Source organism: Rhinolophus ferrumequinum, chromosome 26 (assembly GCF_004115265.2).
Source record: "Rhinolophus ferrumequinum isolate MPI-CBG mRhiFer1 chromosome 26, mRhiFer1_v1.p, whole genome shotgun sequence".
Classification (NCBI taxonomy): Eukaryota; Metazoa; Chordata; class Mammalia; order Chiroptera; family Rhinolophidae; genus Rhinolophus; species Rhinolophus ferrumequinum.
Window position 1 is genome coordinate 618,771 of NC_046309.1, and position 15,960 is coordinate 634,730.

The following is a 15,960-nucleotide window of genomic DNA, read 5'->3' on the forward strand; positions in this document are numbered from 1 at the left end:
CTTGTCTGTGTGTCTCCTACAACCTGGGGTGTGCAGACACCCCCGCTCCCCAGGCACCAGGCTTCTTCCTCCCCACTCCCCTGCTCCCAGCTCCCAGTGAAGTGAGCTGCCACTATAGAGGAGGTGTTCCACTTTTAAAGGACGCCTGGCTGTAAATGTCAGTCATAAATATTTCAACATTATTTTCTTTCAATTTCAAGTCAAGACTGACGAGATGCCTCTAATTAGTCGTGGGCGCTCTGCAGGGCTCAGCACAGGACAAGATTTCAGGAAAGTGCCTTAGTTCAAGTGGCTCAGGCTTGGGGAGCAGGGACCCAGCAGGGGAGGTGGCTGACCCTGCCCCACAACCCCCACAGTCACACCTGGGGCAGGATAGTGGCTCAGACTCACATTTAAGCGTCTTTCTCTTAAAGCTCCTGGTTAGTAGGGGTTTGGAGTTTATTTTTAACGCCACAAAAAGGAAGGAAATAAAATAATGGTAGATATTTAAACTCAGTCACTATGCCAAGGAGTGGAATTCATTCTCTGTGATTTAGTTAAAAGAATTTCTGTATATTTTTGTTTCTTCCGGGATTCTTTTTTTTATAAAGGACGGTGCAGCTCATAGTGGCCCACGCAGGCACCGCTCTCTAAGCAACTGAGCTAACCGGCCACCCCGTTTCTGGGATTCTTAAGACCTGACTTGGAGTCAGCAGTTTTTTCTCCCTCCTTGACCCCCATGCAGCACTAGGAGGATGTAGGAACCACTGGGGGACGCCAGGGGTGACTTTTGGGGTTCCAGCTGAGGTGTTTTAAGTCAGCCCAGCAAGACAGAGCTGTCCAACTCCGTGGGTCCCTCTGTCCAGCGTTAGCCTTCCCCTCTGGGCAGGCAGACACCTCCAGTCCCTCACCTCAGCACTGCCCAGTGTCGCCAACAGGCCCAGATGCCTACACCTCCTGCCTGGAGCGCAGGCCGTCCACCATCTCCAGCCTCACCGACTTTTCCCCTGGCTGCAGGAAGGGGCTCTTGGGTTTGGGGGGACTATGGGAAGTAAATCTGTGGTAGCTCCCACCCAGCCTGGGGACCGTCACCCCTTCTCTGAGGGGACAGCTCAGGCCCAGGCAGTGGGGAGCCGGGGAAGACCCTAGAATGAGACTCCATGGGTATGGGATCCAGTTCTTCCCCCCCCACACACACACACACCCCTTCTCTTTTCCAGGAGTAACTGGAATAGGGGGGCAGCTGGAAGGGGAGGGGCGGGCAGGGCCCAGGCTGGGGGCACCTGAGCTCTTCCGGCAGCCATTCTCCTTGACGTTTTTCTTTGACCATTGAGTAAATCCCAAGCGCACCAGTGAGGGGCGCGGGGCAGGCCAGGTTCCACTCCTTTCGCGGGCCCAGCGCATCGCGGGTCACTGTGAGTGTAGGTTTCTGGCGACAAGGGACAAGCCAACCTCGGCGTCGTCGCTCGTGCAGCCCTGACTCCGGGAGAAAAGCTTCAGCGCGGCCTCCGTAGAGCGCCTGTACCGGGGTATGTCCTGTCGCTGCTGGCCTGGGCGGGTTAACGCAGAGGCAGTGTCCCCGGCCTCCTCCTCGCGGCTGCTGTGCGTCCCTGGCCTCACATCTGAAACCGACTTGCATTTGTGCCCCTTAACGGTGAGCAGGCGGCTGCCCCGTGCCCTCAGCCCCGAGTGGGTCCAGACTCCTGGCCTTCATCCACCCCCCACCCCGCGCGTGCGACCTCAACACACTGAGACACTGTGCGTCCTCTCCGACCCAAGCTGGTAACCGCAAGTGCGCCTCACGTCGCATGGCAGGACGGTTCTGGAAGTCCTTTTCCCAGAAGCAGCCAACCACGTGGTGCTGGGGTCCTCCCGATGCCTGGGCAAGACCTCTAGATTGGTGAACAGGTCTTTCCAATCACTGCACCTGGGTGGGGTGGGGGCCAGTGCTGGCCTGGCGGACCAGGCAGGACCGCCCCCTCCGGGCGCCGCGATGTCTCCTTTGTTGTCCTACTCGGTCTGCCGGGCTCCACCGTCCCGCTGGGGTTCCAGCAGCGGGAGAGGGGAGCGGGGAGAGGGGCGCGGGCCGTGCTCCTGGAAACCCCCTCACCCAGGTGTCATTCGGGCCTCCCTCCCGGAAGGAAGGGGGCTGTTGGGGCTGCGGGTGCGAACGCGACCGGCCTGGCCCGGAGCCTTACTGGCGCCCTCGGGGACCGTCCAGGCCGGGTCCGTCTTTTCTCCCTGCCCCACGCTCTGCGGCTCCATGGCGCCGGCCGGCCGGGGAGAGAGGAGCGCGCTCCCTTGAACGGGCCTACGCCGTCGGATGGGCATGACCCCCAGAGCCCGGCGGGAGGCTTCTGGGCTTCGGGCTTCGAGTTGGGTCCCTCCAGTTATTTGTGTGGTTTTGGCTCCCGCCCTCACAAAGCCGGGAAGCGGCTGGGAGGGAGCGGGGCGAAGGGGAGGGGAGCGCAGGCTGCCTTTGGGGTGGGTCCCCAGTGCCTTCTGGAAGCAGCTGTGTGGCCCGGAAGGAGGGGCGGGGATGGGGAGTGGTCTCCCGCGCTTCGTCCGAGCCGAGGCGACTGCCGAAGGCGCCGGGGAGACCGCCACCCAAGCCTGGCCCTGCCCACGCCCCCTTTCTGTCCTCCGGGCCCCTCCTCCTCCCGCCCCCTCCCCTCCTCGCGCCTCCCCTGCCGCCCCCTCCCGCCGCTAGGAACCGCGTGGTCCTCCCAGCCGCTCATCCAGGCAAGAAAATCCAGCGTCTTTTCTCATTTAACCCGCGTTTCCATTAACTCAGCCCCGGCACTGGCTAATCCGCGGCACCGAAGGCACAAGGAGGCTAATTAATGACCAGCTTTTCCAGTCAAGACCAGCGATAATTGCTTCGGTGGCCTTTATGATTCCACGATAAAAATGGCCCGGCCTGACATAAGAGGCCCTGTGTACACTCGGAGACGGAGGAAATGAAGAGTTGGGAGTCTGAATGCGGGGCAGAAAATTACTAATAGAAGAGCAGTAATGAATAGGCCGGCCCGGCATTCATGGGGAAAAATCCATTTTGTTACCACGTGAAATTAGGTGGTGGAAAGGACTTGGCTAATTGTTCTCATCGCGCAGCCGGGTCGTCCCGGGGCCTGCGGAGGCGCGGCGTGCGGCGTCCCCTGCATCCCCCTGGGCGCTTTCATTGTTGCTAATATACCCACGACGTGGCTAACGAGGCGGGCGCCAGGCACCGCTTTGCGCGTGGACTAGTGAAACGCACCAGAAGGACCCACACACCCCGAAACAACGAGGGTCTGATGACGATCGGCCCCCTTACTTTTTACACCCCGGCCGAGAGGTTAGCTCCTGAACCAGCTGTTCCCAACGTCCTGGGTCCTTCCAAGGAAAACGCTGAGGTTCGTGGACGCTCCAGTGGAGAGGGCCCAACTCGGTGGGGACGACCCCAGTGAAGGCAGCTTGGAAGAACCGCAGGAGTTCCAGAATGGCGACTGCCCTGCAGCGTTTCCAGAATTTTCGTGACACAGACCAGACCCTGCTCCATAGCGTGGGAAGACTTCCTTCACTTCTGCTGCTCTTTTAACCTCGGCAGGCTCTGGGCCCCCCAATCTCGGCCTTCCCCCGCCCCCCCACATTTGTGATGCCCCCTGGGGGTAAACTGCTGTATTTCCTTCCTCCTACCTCTTAAAAGAAGTGATGGACGCTTTATTTTACTTAAGGCAGCAAATTAGCTGTCACATACTATCTATTCTCAAGTTTTAAAAATGGCCAGTATTAGGGAACGAAGCGTGATGCCTCTGACTTTCCCCTGGAAAACACTGCAGTCTGTAGGGGGCTGTTTGAAATCCCTCCTCCGTGGTCTGAGGGGTGCTGTTGGGAAGGCCGCCTGCTGTGGGGATGCCAACAGCGTGTCTGCTGTGAGCTGAGCTGTCCAGTGAAGGGTGCGTCTGGAGAGGGTGGTTGGAGGACTCAGGCTCTGCGAACACTAACAGGCCCCTCTCTCCTGTCCCGCAGAAAAGCAAACTGCAGCCCTTGCCTCAGCAGGCAGAGCAAGAGGACTCCACCAAGTTCATCGTGCTCACCTTGACCTCCATCGCCGCCATGGCGGGCGTCCTGCTGGCTTCCGGGCTCATCTACTGCCTGCGGCACAGCAGTCACTACCGCCTCAAGGAGAAGCTGTCAGGCCTAGGGGGCGACCTGGGCCCAGATGCCACTGCTGCCTACCAGGTAAACAGAGACTTTCTGAGTCATCAGTTCACCTGATTATTTAGCTCGTCTGGCCCCTCCCCCACTCCCAGCACTTGGTCATTTATTCCTACTGTGAGTCCCTTGAGGATGACACCTTGAAACTGGTCGGTAGCTTGCACGTAAATACCTTCTACCACAGTTGACTGCTCTATATTAACCTCATGTTCTTGGATAGTCTCATGTTAGCTATGAAAGCGGGTTGCTCATTGGAAACGTGGAAAAAGTACAATACATGAATTATCACTATCTGTTACCTTTCTTAGTTTGGCAACTATTAATGAACAAGGCCAGAGTGGCAAGTTACATTGTTGTGTAGATGTGTGACGATGTCCCGTATGTCGCCAGCTTCCTTGGGTCGACTCTGAGAAGGTCCTTTGACCTGATCTGTTGCCACCCGCTGCTATGATTTGCATAAAGTGAGCTCTGATGCTGAAAATGGAAAGTAAACGAAGCCGTCTCCATGGGAACAGTGGTGACCGCCGTGTGCTGTGATAGAGAAACGCACAGGCACCAATGAGAATGTGAAATGGGCAGGTCCAGACCACACAGGACACAAAAATGGCACCAACATTCTGGAAGTTCTGTAGCAATCACGTCCGTATTTAATCGTGTCCTGTGATGAAATAGACTCTCACTGAACAGCAGTGCAAACTGACCACAGGCAAGTTCGGGCATCTGACTTCTAACATGAAATGTCACTGAACTCCACGTATATTTTCCCACTTGGAAGGCAAAATAATTTACTTAATCGAGTTTAATCGAGACATGTTTGTAGGAGATTTTCTCCCATTGGACTAGACTCTTGTCTCCAGTCACATGATGATGATGTGTAATGCATCTTGTAAACAACCCGTTATGTTTTACCATCACCTGTAAGTTAGATATTATTATTCTGTCATCAGAGTTACACCGAGGGGGTAGGGAGGTTCTCAAGCTCTTTCTAGAAGATGCCCCCAATCGTCCTGCATGCCGCCCTCCTCGGAGCTGCCCTGACCCCATGCCACAAAGGGAGGCACGAATTTATAAAACCTTCTGTGTTTAAAAGAGACCAGGAGATAGCTTTTATTCCCATTTCAAAACCCGTGGTACTGTCTTTGAGTGGAGAAAACCTCTAGTTTTCTGGGGGAGGTCACCTGCCTGGTCAGTGTGATCTTTTTTGTACAAAGAAATGGCAACTTCAGATGTGTGGAACGTGGCATTTCGGCTGTTGCGCGTGGCTTTACTTCAAAGCAAAAGCAAAATCACGTTTGAAGAAGAAGCCTGGGAAAAAAATGTCACATAAACTAGTAAGAATTTACCCAGAAATTCTATTGAGTGAGACCGTCAGTGTAGGAGGCTGGGTCCTCCGGGCCAGGTCTGTGTCAGGACATAAATAAATGATCACGCCAGTTCTCTTCCGTGTGCAAGAGACGGGAGATCATACGGGGCTAGATTTTAGAAAGCATGGCATCCTTTGATACTCTTTGAAATTCAAATATAAAATATTGATAGAATGGAAAGATTGGACTTGCATGCAGACATGACTAATTTTGACAAAAATGCAGGTTGAAAATGCATACTTAGAACTGAGTTTGTGATAATTAACAGAAAGAAAAGTGTTCCCAGTGACAGCTCTAATTAATAGTATCTGTAATTAAAATCATGCCCTTCTAGCAGGAAAATTGTTTGAATTTCTTGGAGTGACCTTTTTGCTGTTCCTCCTGGGGGCATGGTGGTTAAGTTGATATTGATTTTATAATGAGCTCTGGTTTGTTTAATAAGAATCTGTAATCCAGACAATAAATGAAATGTGTGCTTTTCTTCAATCCAGGTTAATACAAAGGGAAGAAAAAAAAAACAAAAAAGAACCTTTTCCTTAAAATATGATCTAGGAAATTTTGGAAATGAAATTATTGTAAAGATTCATTCTCTGGCATGCTTAGTTTTGAAATCAGCACAAAATACGGCTCAGCGACTGCTTTGGCTAAGGGTCAAGGTTTGCCCATCTTAGTGGGCCGCTTACTGGGGAGGAAAAGCTGGTCCTGGGCTCTTCTGCTAGTTTGATTAGTTTTTAGCAAAGCAGGATCAGCAAATGAGGTGGGGTTTCATGGCTTTTAGCTCTGAATTCAGCTGCATCGTGTGTGAAGGACTCACAAAAGGCACAGTTGACCCCTGAACACCACAGGCTTGGGGCGCCCTCCTCTCCCCCCGCCCCCCAGTGCCGAGTTACAGGAGGGCTGCCCTTATGCCACTGGCATTATAGGGATGCCAAGCTGCAGAGCTCCGTGGTTTGAACATAAGTCAGGCATCACAGCAGCAGGGTACTTTGCCTGAAGTTGTTTTAGGTTTGCAATATTTTTTAAAACTTTTCGGACACGTTCTGAAACTTGAAGGGGATCTCAGAGGCAGCTACAGAAAACCCACAGGGGCCATGGGTCCACTGATGAGCTAAGACCCGCTTTAATTACAACATAAATACCTTCTGTTTGTAACAACAGCTGACCCTGAACAACGTGGATTTGAACTGCACGGGTCCACTTGTGCACAGATCAGTAAATACATAGGTGGACCCCCGCGTCCCCAGGTCTGAAATCTGCAGATTCAATCAACCGCAGAAGGAAAACAGTAGTTTTGATCTGTGGCTGGGAGTCCATGGGTACGGAGAGCTGACTGTGCGTCATTCTCTGCCATTTTATGGAGGGGACAGGAGCGTGCTCGGATTTGGGTGTCCGAGGGGGTCCTGGAACCAATCCCCTGTGGATACCAAGGGATGACTGTTACGTCTGGGGAGTCACGAGTTATATGTGGGTTTTCAGCTACTCAGGGTAAGGTGGGGCATGAACCCCTGCGTTACTCAGGGCGAGCCAGACTTTGCGCTATTAGATTCTAGTGCAGACATGTTAAAACACTTTTCCTTTTCTTCCTCAAAATAGAACTATTTCCTAGACAGGGTCAGCATTTTAAAGCTGTGTGTGTGTGTGTGTGTGTGTGTGTGTGTGTGTGTGTGTGTGTGATATATATCTAATTTTTTTCTTCACCTACTGGAAAATCAGCTTTCTCGATAGACTCACAAAGATGTCACCAGATAACCTATCGAAGTTTAATTTGCTTGAACTTGAAAGAATTGGATGTATTGACTTTTAAAATAGATGAAATCCATTTTTAAAGGTCATTTTTAATAGAATAGTGCCACCAAGTTTTTTCCCATTGTTTTAGTAAATGTTATTTTTTTCTTCTAAATATATAAAACAATATGGTATTTGGATTAAATTTGTACTTCATTATCTAAAAAGCTAATTTTTTTACTTTCATTCTTTTTTCCCCATATTGTCATGTCGTTTTATATATGTGTATATGCAGTGGACCCTTGAGTACAAAGGAATCCCAGCCTCCCCTGCAGACAGAAATCTGAGTCTAACCTTGGACTTCCCCAAACCTTTCCTACCCTACTGCTGACCAGGAAGTCTTACCCATAACAGAAACCGTCCGTTAATACTGATTTTGTATGTTTTATGTATTATATATCGTACGCTCACAGTAAAGTCAGCTAAAGGAAAGAAAATGTCAGTAAGAAAGTCATAAGGAAGAGAAAATACATTTACAGTCTTGACAGAAAAAAACCCGTGTGGAGTGGACCCGCGCGGTGTTGTCCGAGGGTCTGCTGCACGTGTGGGACACGTCTGCACACTTGCATGCACACCACACTCACTAAGGATAATTCCAAAGTTTGGGTGCCCGTTTACACTGTGCTGCTTCTGTGGAAGCGGATGGGGTGAAGTTGCTGGAGCAAGTGCTTAGGTGGTCAGAGACATTCTCCTTTTTCTCTCTGAGCCGCTTTGAATGTTGCATCCATTTCTTTGAGGCTTTGATCACCTTGGAGCATCCAGTTTCGGATTCTGCCAGCCCACTCCCCCCTCCCCACGCGGGGCACAGACGCCTGTGCAGTGTTCAGCCGGTTCTCTTTGGATGGTTTGTTTCACAATAGCCAGCACGTCTGCTTGTTATCTGGAAGCCTGAGGAACCGGCCCCCAAGGAAAGCACGGGTGCAGGTGACAGGATGGCCATACACAGCTACTCAGTGCACATGCCATCAGAGCAGTCACTAGTGCAGTGCCGGCGTGCATGGGGACGGCTCCTAGCTCAGGCCAACTGATGCACCTGTGAGCTCGGATGGGCCCTGATGTCTCAGTGGTGAGGACGGGCCGGCTCTCCACTCCAGGACGTGTCACAAGCTGGCTGATTCTTGGGGGCCCCTGATTAAGGGACCCTTCTTTTTCTAGGTGCGTTGGTGTAACCTCTGGTTGTAGAAATGGCGAGAGGGGAGGATGTGCCCAATTTAGGTAGAAAACTGCCGCGTGTCCTGAGCTCTAAGGTAAAGAACTAAAGTAGCCTTTTCCACTAGTCAGCTGGCTTTGTGTCTAAACTTTGAGGTCAAAATACTTTTTTTTGCAAATACCTGATAAGCAGAATCTATCCTTCAAAAATGGAAGGGCGCCCTAAAATGATATGAAAACATTTCGTTTTACTACAGGTTGGAGAAGACCAAGAACCCGAGTCTCTCGTTTTGCCTTTGCAGCAGTAGCTGACGGTACCAGAGTCTGTAGGCAGAATTCTCTTGAAACTTTCCAACACTGATGTGCTTTTGCGAGTGTGTGTGTTGGCGCGGTGACATCGAAGCCAGGCTCCTGAGGGTGAGGCCAGTCGCGGTCATGCTGTGCTCCGCGAAACCCTGGACGTCACTGTAAATTAAGTATGTGCCTAGTGGGCCCAGTGCCGTGCTTCTCAAGGCTGCCGTGTAGCCTGTGGGCCACCTGAGGACTAGCCATGATGGAGGGGTGGGGAATGCACGCGTCCTGGTGTGTGAAGGGCCGGTGTGTCTGCGTGCGGTCAGCAGCGTGGTCAGTGTCAGGTCAGAGCCGGCAGTTTCCCTCTGCTCGTTGCCCACTCTGAGTCTGGATGTGTTTCTGGGAGGCGTGAATTTGTAGTCCGTTCTTCTCATAAATCTTAATTTTTCAAATATGCACTTTCTGAAACCAGTGACAAGGCCATTTCCTATCTTCCATGCCACGTGTTTCCTCCCAGATCGCCACAGGGAAGTCTGGAACGATTGGCGATGTCTAAACACAGTACAGAACATGCTGGCCGTCCAGCAGAGATGCCAACTGCCTTGACCAGGTTTAATTAGGAGCAAAGGGCCGCTCCGAGCTGTTTGGAGAACGGAAGGTGGGACCCGCCCAGCGAGGAGGGTGGGCCTGGAGCCTGCAGCTTCTCCTGTGACATTCCTGGGTTTTGTTTTCCTTTCTGTGATCTATGAACACACCTGGGTTTTACGTGCATAACTGTTTCTTAAGGAAGAAGGCAGGAAGTCACTTGTCGGCAGAAGAGAACGGGGTGGGGCCATGTTAGCAGCCTCTGTGCTTCCCCAGGTCCTGTTATTTTGTCCTGTCACAGCCACGGGAGGACAGTGTGTTGGAGGCTCCAGAGGGAAGTGCGGCCCTCACAACCCCCAGTGCGGGTGGCGTGGGTGGCCGCCAGGGAAGGTGCCTGCCTCCCATCTCCTTCGGTGCCCGCCTCCTGTCACTTACAGAGAAGGGAGGGCTCCTCAGGCGACACGCACACACTCAGGATGGCTCTCGAGTCCGTCCTCACCGGGTGATGCCCATGCAGGTGCTTTGAAAGTCGACTAGCTACCTCGTCCACTCCTCGTGACCACACAACACGAATGCAGTGCTGGCGCCCCCATGTCACACGTGGGGACATGGAGCACCAGGTCAGTGCTGGCCCCAGGGATCGCGGTGGCAGAACTGAATTAGGACCAGGCACGGCAGTGAGACCCGCAGAGCCCGCACTGGTCAGGCCGCACGCCCACAGGGGACGGGACAGACTCTGCCCTGGGTCCCGGCTCGGATGCCCCCTCCACTGTCTCAGTGGTGTGAGCCCCGTGGCGACATAGAGAAGTGGGCATGTTCTGCGCAGTTTGCAATCTCTTGTGGACAAGGTGGTGGCCAAACGGTTGCGTGAAGCGAGGTAAGAAACAGCAGTCCAACAGAAATCCCGAGGTGACTGGTGTGGCACTGCACGGTGCAGGCGCCCAGAGCCAGCACAGGATGGAGACGCTGTGTGACGCATGAAAGAGAGCCTGCGGGGGACATTCCTGGGCATCCACGGCTCGGTGCTGACAGCCTTCACAAGGACAGGCCTGCAGAACAGTGGGGGGCCGTGACGAGTGTGGACATCCATGGAGCTCATGCTGGAGGCAGGAAACGGGCATGGCGGCAGGACGATGTGGAAAGGACCCACGTTGGGCCCAAGGCGGGGCCTCCAGCCCTGAGCTGTCGTGCTAAGGACTGTGTGTCCTCCCCGGGACCCTGAGACGCGCCAGCTCCTGTGCTGCTGGAGGACCGCAGTACAGAAAGGATGTCTGCCCTCTCAGCCCACCCGTCCTCCACCTCCCACTATGCTCTCCATTCTCAAAAGTTCTTTCTCCCCAGTAATTAAGCTCATGGGAGAAACCCACCAGCATATTGTCTGCTCCTGTTAGCATCCAGCCAGCGCGTGAGCCAGTCACCTCTCTGCACCCACTTTCCACCCACAAGATGGGAAGGAAAGAGCTCTGTGCTCCTCAGCGGGCCTGGAGGTCACACAGGTCATGGAAGAGTCAGTGAGTCTCACCTCTAAACTCTGTCCGAGGAGCCGTGGTGACTGCAGGTGCCAGAGATGTGCGGGTGGACCCTGGAGCCCTCTGAGGGCTTTGCTGCTGGTCCACTCCGCCTCCTCCCAAGTGTGTGCCTACTCCACACTCTCCGTCATCAGGCACCAAGCTGAGCATGTACTGTCCACAGAGCAAGCATGTACTTTTGGGAACCCAGAAGCCCAGGCTGTCCTGTGACATATTCTGAGGAAGGTGTCAGATGACGCACCATGTGCAGCGGCTGTTTGGGTGATGTCCATGTGGTGCTTCTCCCATCATCCCAGGAGCAGAGGTCAGTGACGTCGCCCCACCATGCGTGCCTGCCGTGAGCTGGGGACACAGATGCCATCGGAAGGAACGACCCTCACCTCAGCCGCCACGCCCGAGGAGAGTGTCACTCGCATCACAGAGGGCTCAGCACAGGGCCTGCAGCCAGTGTGAGTGTGCAGGGCCAGGCGGACCCAGGGACCTGACAGCCAGACGCTGAGCTATTGCAAAACAGTGGGCACTGGGAAGAGAAGCGTAAACGAGCAAAGGGAAGTGAGGGAAATGGCAGGAAGGTGGGGCAAGAACTCGGGGGGCGGGGTAGCAGGAGCCTGAGGATGGGCATGAGTGAGAGGGAGAAGCCCCCCGTAAAGCGTAACAGACCCAGAAAACAGGCCTCCAGACTCGAGGGGCTCATCTCCCACCTGTTTTACATTTTTGTCCCCTCCCCGCTGGGGGAATAACCAGTAAAGGAATATTCCTGGGATCACACCTTTCATAAACCCGCAAAACACATACTTCACCAGATACTGAGACATTCTTGAGTGGGAGGAAAGAAAATGCAGATTTGTTTGTAACAAAATTAGCAGTTGGAAGGGGAGTTATAAACAAACCCATTGCACGTCTCAGGATGCTCTCCCCACCCCTGCCTTCCTTCTCTACCACATTGAAGGAGAATAAAAATACTGGGAGTTCAGGGACCCGAAACTTTGGAATTGAAATAGGAAGAGAACCAGGAAGAACCTCAGATTCTTTTGTCGGTTGCTTTCAAACTGTCTCTTTTCGGACCTTGGACCCTGCATTTCTGGATGACGTGATTTCCTGCTCCCAGCAGCCATCTTGTTTCTGGAGCTGGAGGTCACACACATCGAGTGTACATATTTCAAACCGACTCCAGCGAGGCAGCAAAGCAGAGCTGGTCCCAAGTGCAGTAGTGGTTCTGTCCCCCCCGGTCAGCGGTGTCCCCAGTGTCCAGTCACTCGGATCCTCTCCCCAGCACCTCCTCGCACACCCTCTCCTGAACCACCCCCTGGATGGTCTCACTCAGGGGCCATTGGACAGGTGGCTTCCCGTCCATGTTCGGCACCCGGTCCCTTCTTGGGGGTAGATGACAGACTTTAGAAACTCCCTGGCCCCAGAGGTCAGAGCCCTTCGTTTCACAGCTGAGAAAGCTGAGGCTGAGACCACGAGTGACCTGCCCCCGCCGCCCAGCTGGTCGGGCTCCTGTGCGCTGTTGGGGAGCCCTCAGAGCACTCCAGCTTCCTGTAGCCAGGTCGCCATTCAAACCGCTTTTGATGGAATAATTGGGCCGCAGAATGATGTGCAGTTTCTGAAAATGCAGAAGCAGCTGCTTGGAGACCTCCCCCACCCCCAGCCCTGCCCTTTGGCTTAATTAGGTGGTGAGTGCAGAATGGAACGACGACTACCTTTTGTGTTCCTGGCTGGGGTCCTCCCAGCCCTGGATACCCCTTTGCTTTTCTCTGAACCTTTGTGCGGTCCGTCCTCGCTCTGAAAGCCCTCCCACTCTGCTTTGTCACTCTGGATTGTCCCCATCTGCCAGCCCTCCTGCCCGCGCAGGACGACCCTGCTGCTCACACACCGGGCCCCTTCGTTTGCTCTCGTGCCCTTCCAATTTGGGCTGACTCCTTCCTCATCAGCCTTCTGTCTGCAGTTACTGTTTCCTGGGTGCAGTGCCGGCTTGCCCCTGCCTGCCCGGCCCTCCTGTGAGGTCACTGAGCGGGGCCTTGGTTCCTTGGTACAGAGGCGCCTCGTGGGGAACCTCCAGGAGCTCAGTGGAAACCAATCGGTGCACTGACCTGAGTCATCGAAGTGAGACGAGCTGGGTGTGGGGAGCTGTCGGTGTCAAGACCACCATGTGGCCCATCCCGCATCCAGGACACGTAGGACACTGGGTGAATGTGGGACTCTGTGGGTGTTGACAAAAGTGACGATGACAGTGGTGAGAAATGGTGATAACGCATTACCTCTGAGCAGGAGGAAACCAGAAAGGGCCAGAAGTGTCCTCCAGGAGACTCCTCATCCAGTCAGGCCCGGGCTGCTCTGAAGACGTGATGCTGTGTTTCCGGCTGACGCGGCTTCTCGGGTTGTCGGAACACGAAGCTGAGAAGCACGAACAGGCCCTCGGGGCAGCTCAGGACTGGCTCTGCGCAGGGGGTCGAGTTGAGTCCCTGAACTCTGAAGGCGTCACCGACTGTGGGAACCCCTGAGTCCTCGGCTGCAGGGCCCCAGGATATTAGGGGTTCCTGTCGGTTGTTTCATTCGGGGGCTTGGAGCTGGACTGAGACCTGGAGTGATGACGTTTTGCAGGACTGCAGATTGGATAGGGCGCCTCACACATCCGAAACCCCACTTTCCGGTAAAGTATGAATGATGACAACAGTAACCTATGTTACATGTGGTTATACAGAAAGAACTCGCTTACTGAAATCACGTGCCTTTCCTGTTGTCATGTTCACAACTCTCCCCTGATTTCAACCTGGTGTTTGTCAGGAGCAGCGCAAACAGGCCAGGCCATCTGCAATGGGTGTGGCCGGTCCAGCTTCAGGCACACGGACGTTTGGGGTGCAGCGGGGTCCAGGCACACAGATTTTGGGGTACGGCATAACTAAATGACTTTCCTTGGAGCCTCACCTTCAGGCAACGTTCCAACTGCACATATTGTGAGATTGTGTTACTTCTGCACTTTAAAACTGCACGATCATGGCGCTTCCAGATGTGGAGGCTTCCAGATGTGGGCGGCCTTTACCTGTGGGAGCAGGAAGCTGAGCCTTCGGCAGCAGATGCATTCGTCCTGCGTGGTGGTGACCCTCAGGGACCTGGGGAGCAGCGTTCACCGAGGCCTCTGACCTATGCTAGACGCCAAGGAGAACAGGGACGTGAAAACGACCTTTTCTCAAGTTGGGGAGGCCAGATGGAGTTACGTGACCACAGGTAGATGGGGGTGAGCGTGCAGGGGGGACTCAGAGTAAAGCCGGCAGGGGGGCAGGCGGGGAACGCTCTGACTTCACACCACGCAAGGACTGTTCCACATGCAGAAGAGCATTGAAAATTACTCTCACTTCTCTTAGTTAAAATGTGTCTATATCTTTAAGTTTTATTTTCAGAAAACATCATGCAAAATGGGAAAAAAAATTACTCAGCACTGCTTGGTAAACACTGCTTACCACGGAGCTGTTTGCTAGTTATGAGTGTTGTGGAAGCCGACACTTGGCGTTACGCAGCTGCATGGCCCACTGGAGGGGTGGGGGTGACAGCCGTGTAGTTACGGGGTGTCGGGGTGGGGACAGGAAGCAGCGCGTCTCCAGGGACAGGTCAGAGCGGGGCACCGCCCTGCGGAAGCCCTCGGATCAGCTCAGAATTCACTCTGCAGAAACGCTTCTCCTTAGTGGAGTGTGTGCACGTGTGTGCGCGCACGTGTGTGCATAGCTGTATGTATGTGCATTTTATATGTGTGCGTGTGTGTGTGTGTGTGTGTTGCCCCTTAGTCAAACGTAAGCATTATCAAGGCATGACTGAAAAGCGCAGAGGAGGTGGTGTGGCAGTGACTCGGGCAGGTGCTGGTGGCCACATGTCGCCGGTCATTTAAAGTGAGTTGGGGCTGTGCACGGAGAGTCCATCCAGGGCACAGTTGCCGCTCTGGCCTACTCTTAGGTCAGGGACAGACAGGGTTGCCCAGCGGATCTGCTGTGGCTTTGGCCTCTGTGGGAGGAGGAGACATAGGGGTCCTGTTTCTTACCCAGAAAGCATGGCGCTCTGTCCCCCGGTGTTTCCTGAGGACCCGTAGGCCAGACATGGGAGGGGCCTTGGGCACCCGCCCCCTCCCCATGCAGGGCTGCCCATGGCTGTTGGTGGCGAGGACGGTGTGTAAAACCACCGCCCTAAAATAAACCGCATCACAAGTTCCTGGCCTAGGTGGCTGGGCTGTGAGCCGTCCCGTCTGGGCCAGGCTGCTTTGGTGATGAAGCGACAGCCCGAGTGAAACCGCCGAGAATAAGGACATGACTGTGTGGGCGTGTTCTTCTCTTCACGTGCGTCTCTCCTTACGAGACAGAGCGGACCTCCGGGACGGCCTGCGGTGTTTGCTCCCCTGCGCTTCCCCACTCGTACTTTCGAAGCATTTCACTGAGGTTTAAGCACATTGAATGTAGACTTTGCAGATTTTAAACGTATCTTGCATTGCTTGTTCTCACCACAGAAGTAACAGATGCTCAACTTAGGAAACACAGGTAGGCAAAATCAGTAAAACAGACCTGCCTGGTCTCCCGCACCACGGACTGGGCCCATGCCGTCGCAGCGTGAGCCGCGGTGCCTTTGCCGGCGTTTTTCTTCTGTGCTCACCTTGCACATTTGCGGCTCTGCGATGAGCCGCTGCCTGGTGTCGCCCCCCACCCGTAGCGTGTGACGCGCTCCGTGGAGGCAGCCGTGTCTGTGCTCCAGCCGCTGGTTCCGCGGGGCCCTCTGAGCTGGAGATCGGGTCCCTCCCGGAGAGGTCCAGCCCCCCCAGTACACTCCGTGTTTCGTCCAGCCTGCACCGTAAGGGGCCCCCACCTTCCCTCCGCGTGCCCATCCCATCTGTCTTTCCCGGGGCTTTGTGCATGGCCCTCAGCTCTGCCGTTACCACTAATTATGATTCCCAGGAACCCTGCAGCCCTGCCCTTTGTGTACACACGCGGGCAGGCGCTGCTCCGGTCCCATTGTTCCTTGGAAGGTGCAGAGGTTTCTCTTTGGCCGTTGTAGTCCTGGTCTTTCAGCAGAATTTGGGAATGACAGGCCTTTTCTCT

The 15,960-nt window shown here is 54.2% G+C and overlaps 1 protein-coding gene across 2 annotated transcripts in view; it reads left to right on the top strand.

Moving 5' to 3' along the window:
- The window catches only part of PTPRN2 (protein tyrosine phosphatase receptor type N2), a 427,823-nt gene that overhangs the window by 342,409 nt on the left and 69,454 nt on the right, over positions 1–15,960 (top strand). Inside the window, exon 13 of one of the 2 annotated variants that reach the window (XM_033098764.1) lies at positions 3,991–4,203. The exons of the other annotated variant lie outside the window; for it this stretch is intronic. Coding sequence (XP_032954655.1) covers positions 3,991–4,203 — 213 coding nt within the window. The remainder of the gene's footprint in view (positions 1–3,990; positions 4,204–15,960) is intronic. 2 annotated transcript variants of the gene reach the window in all.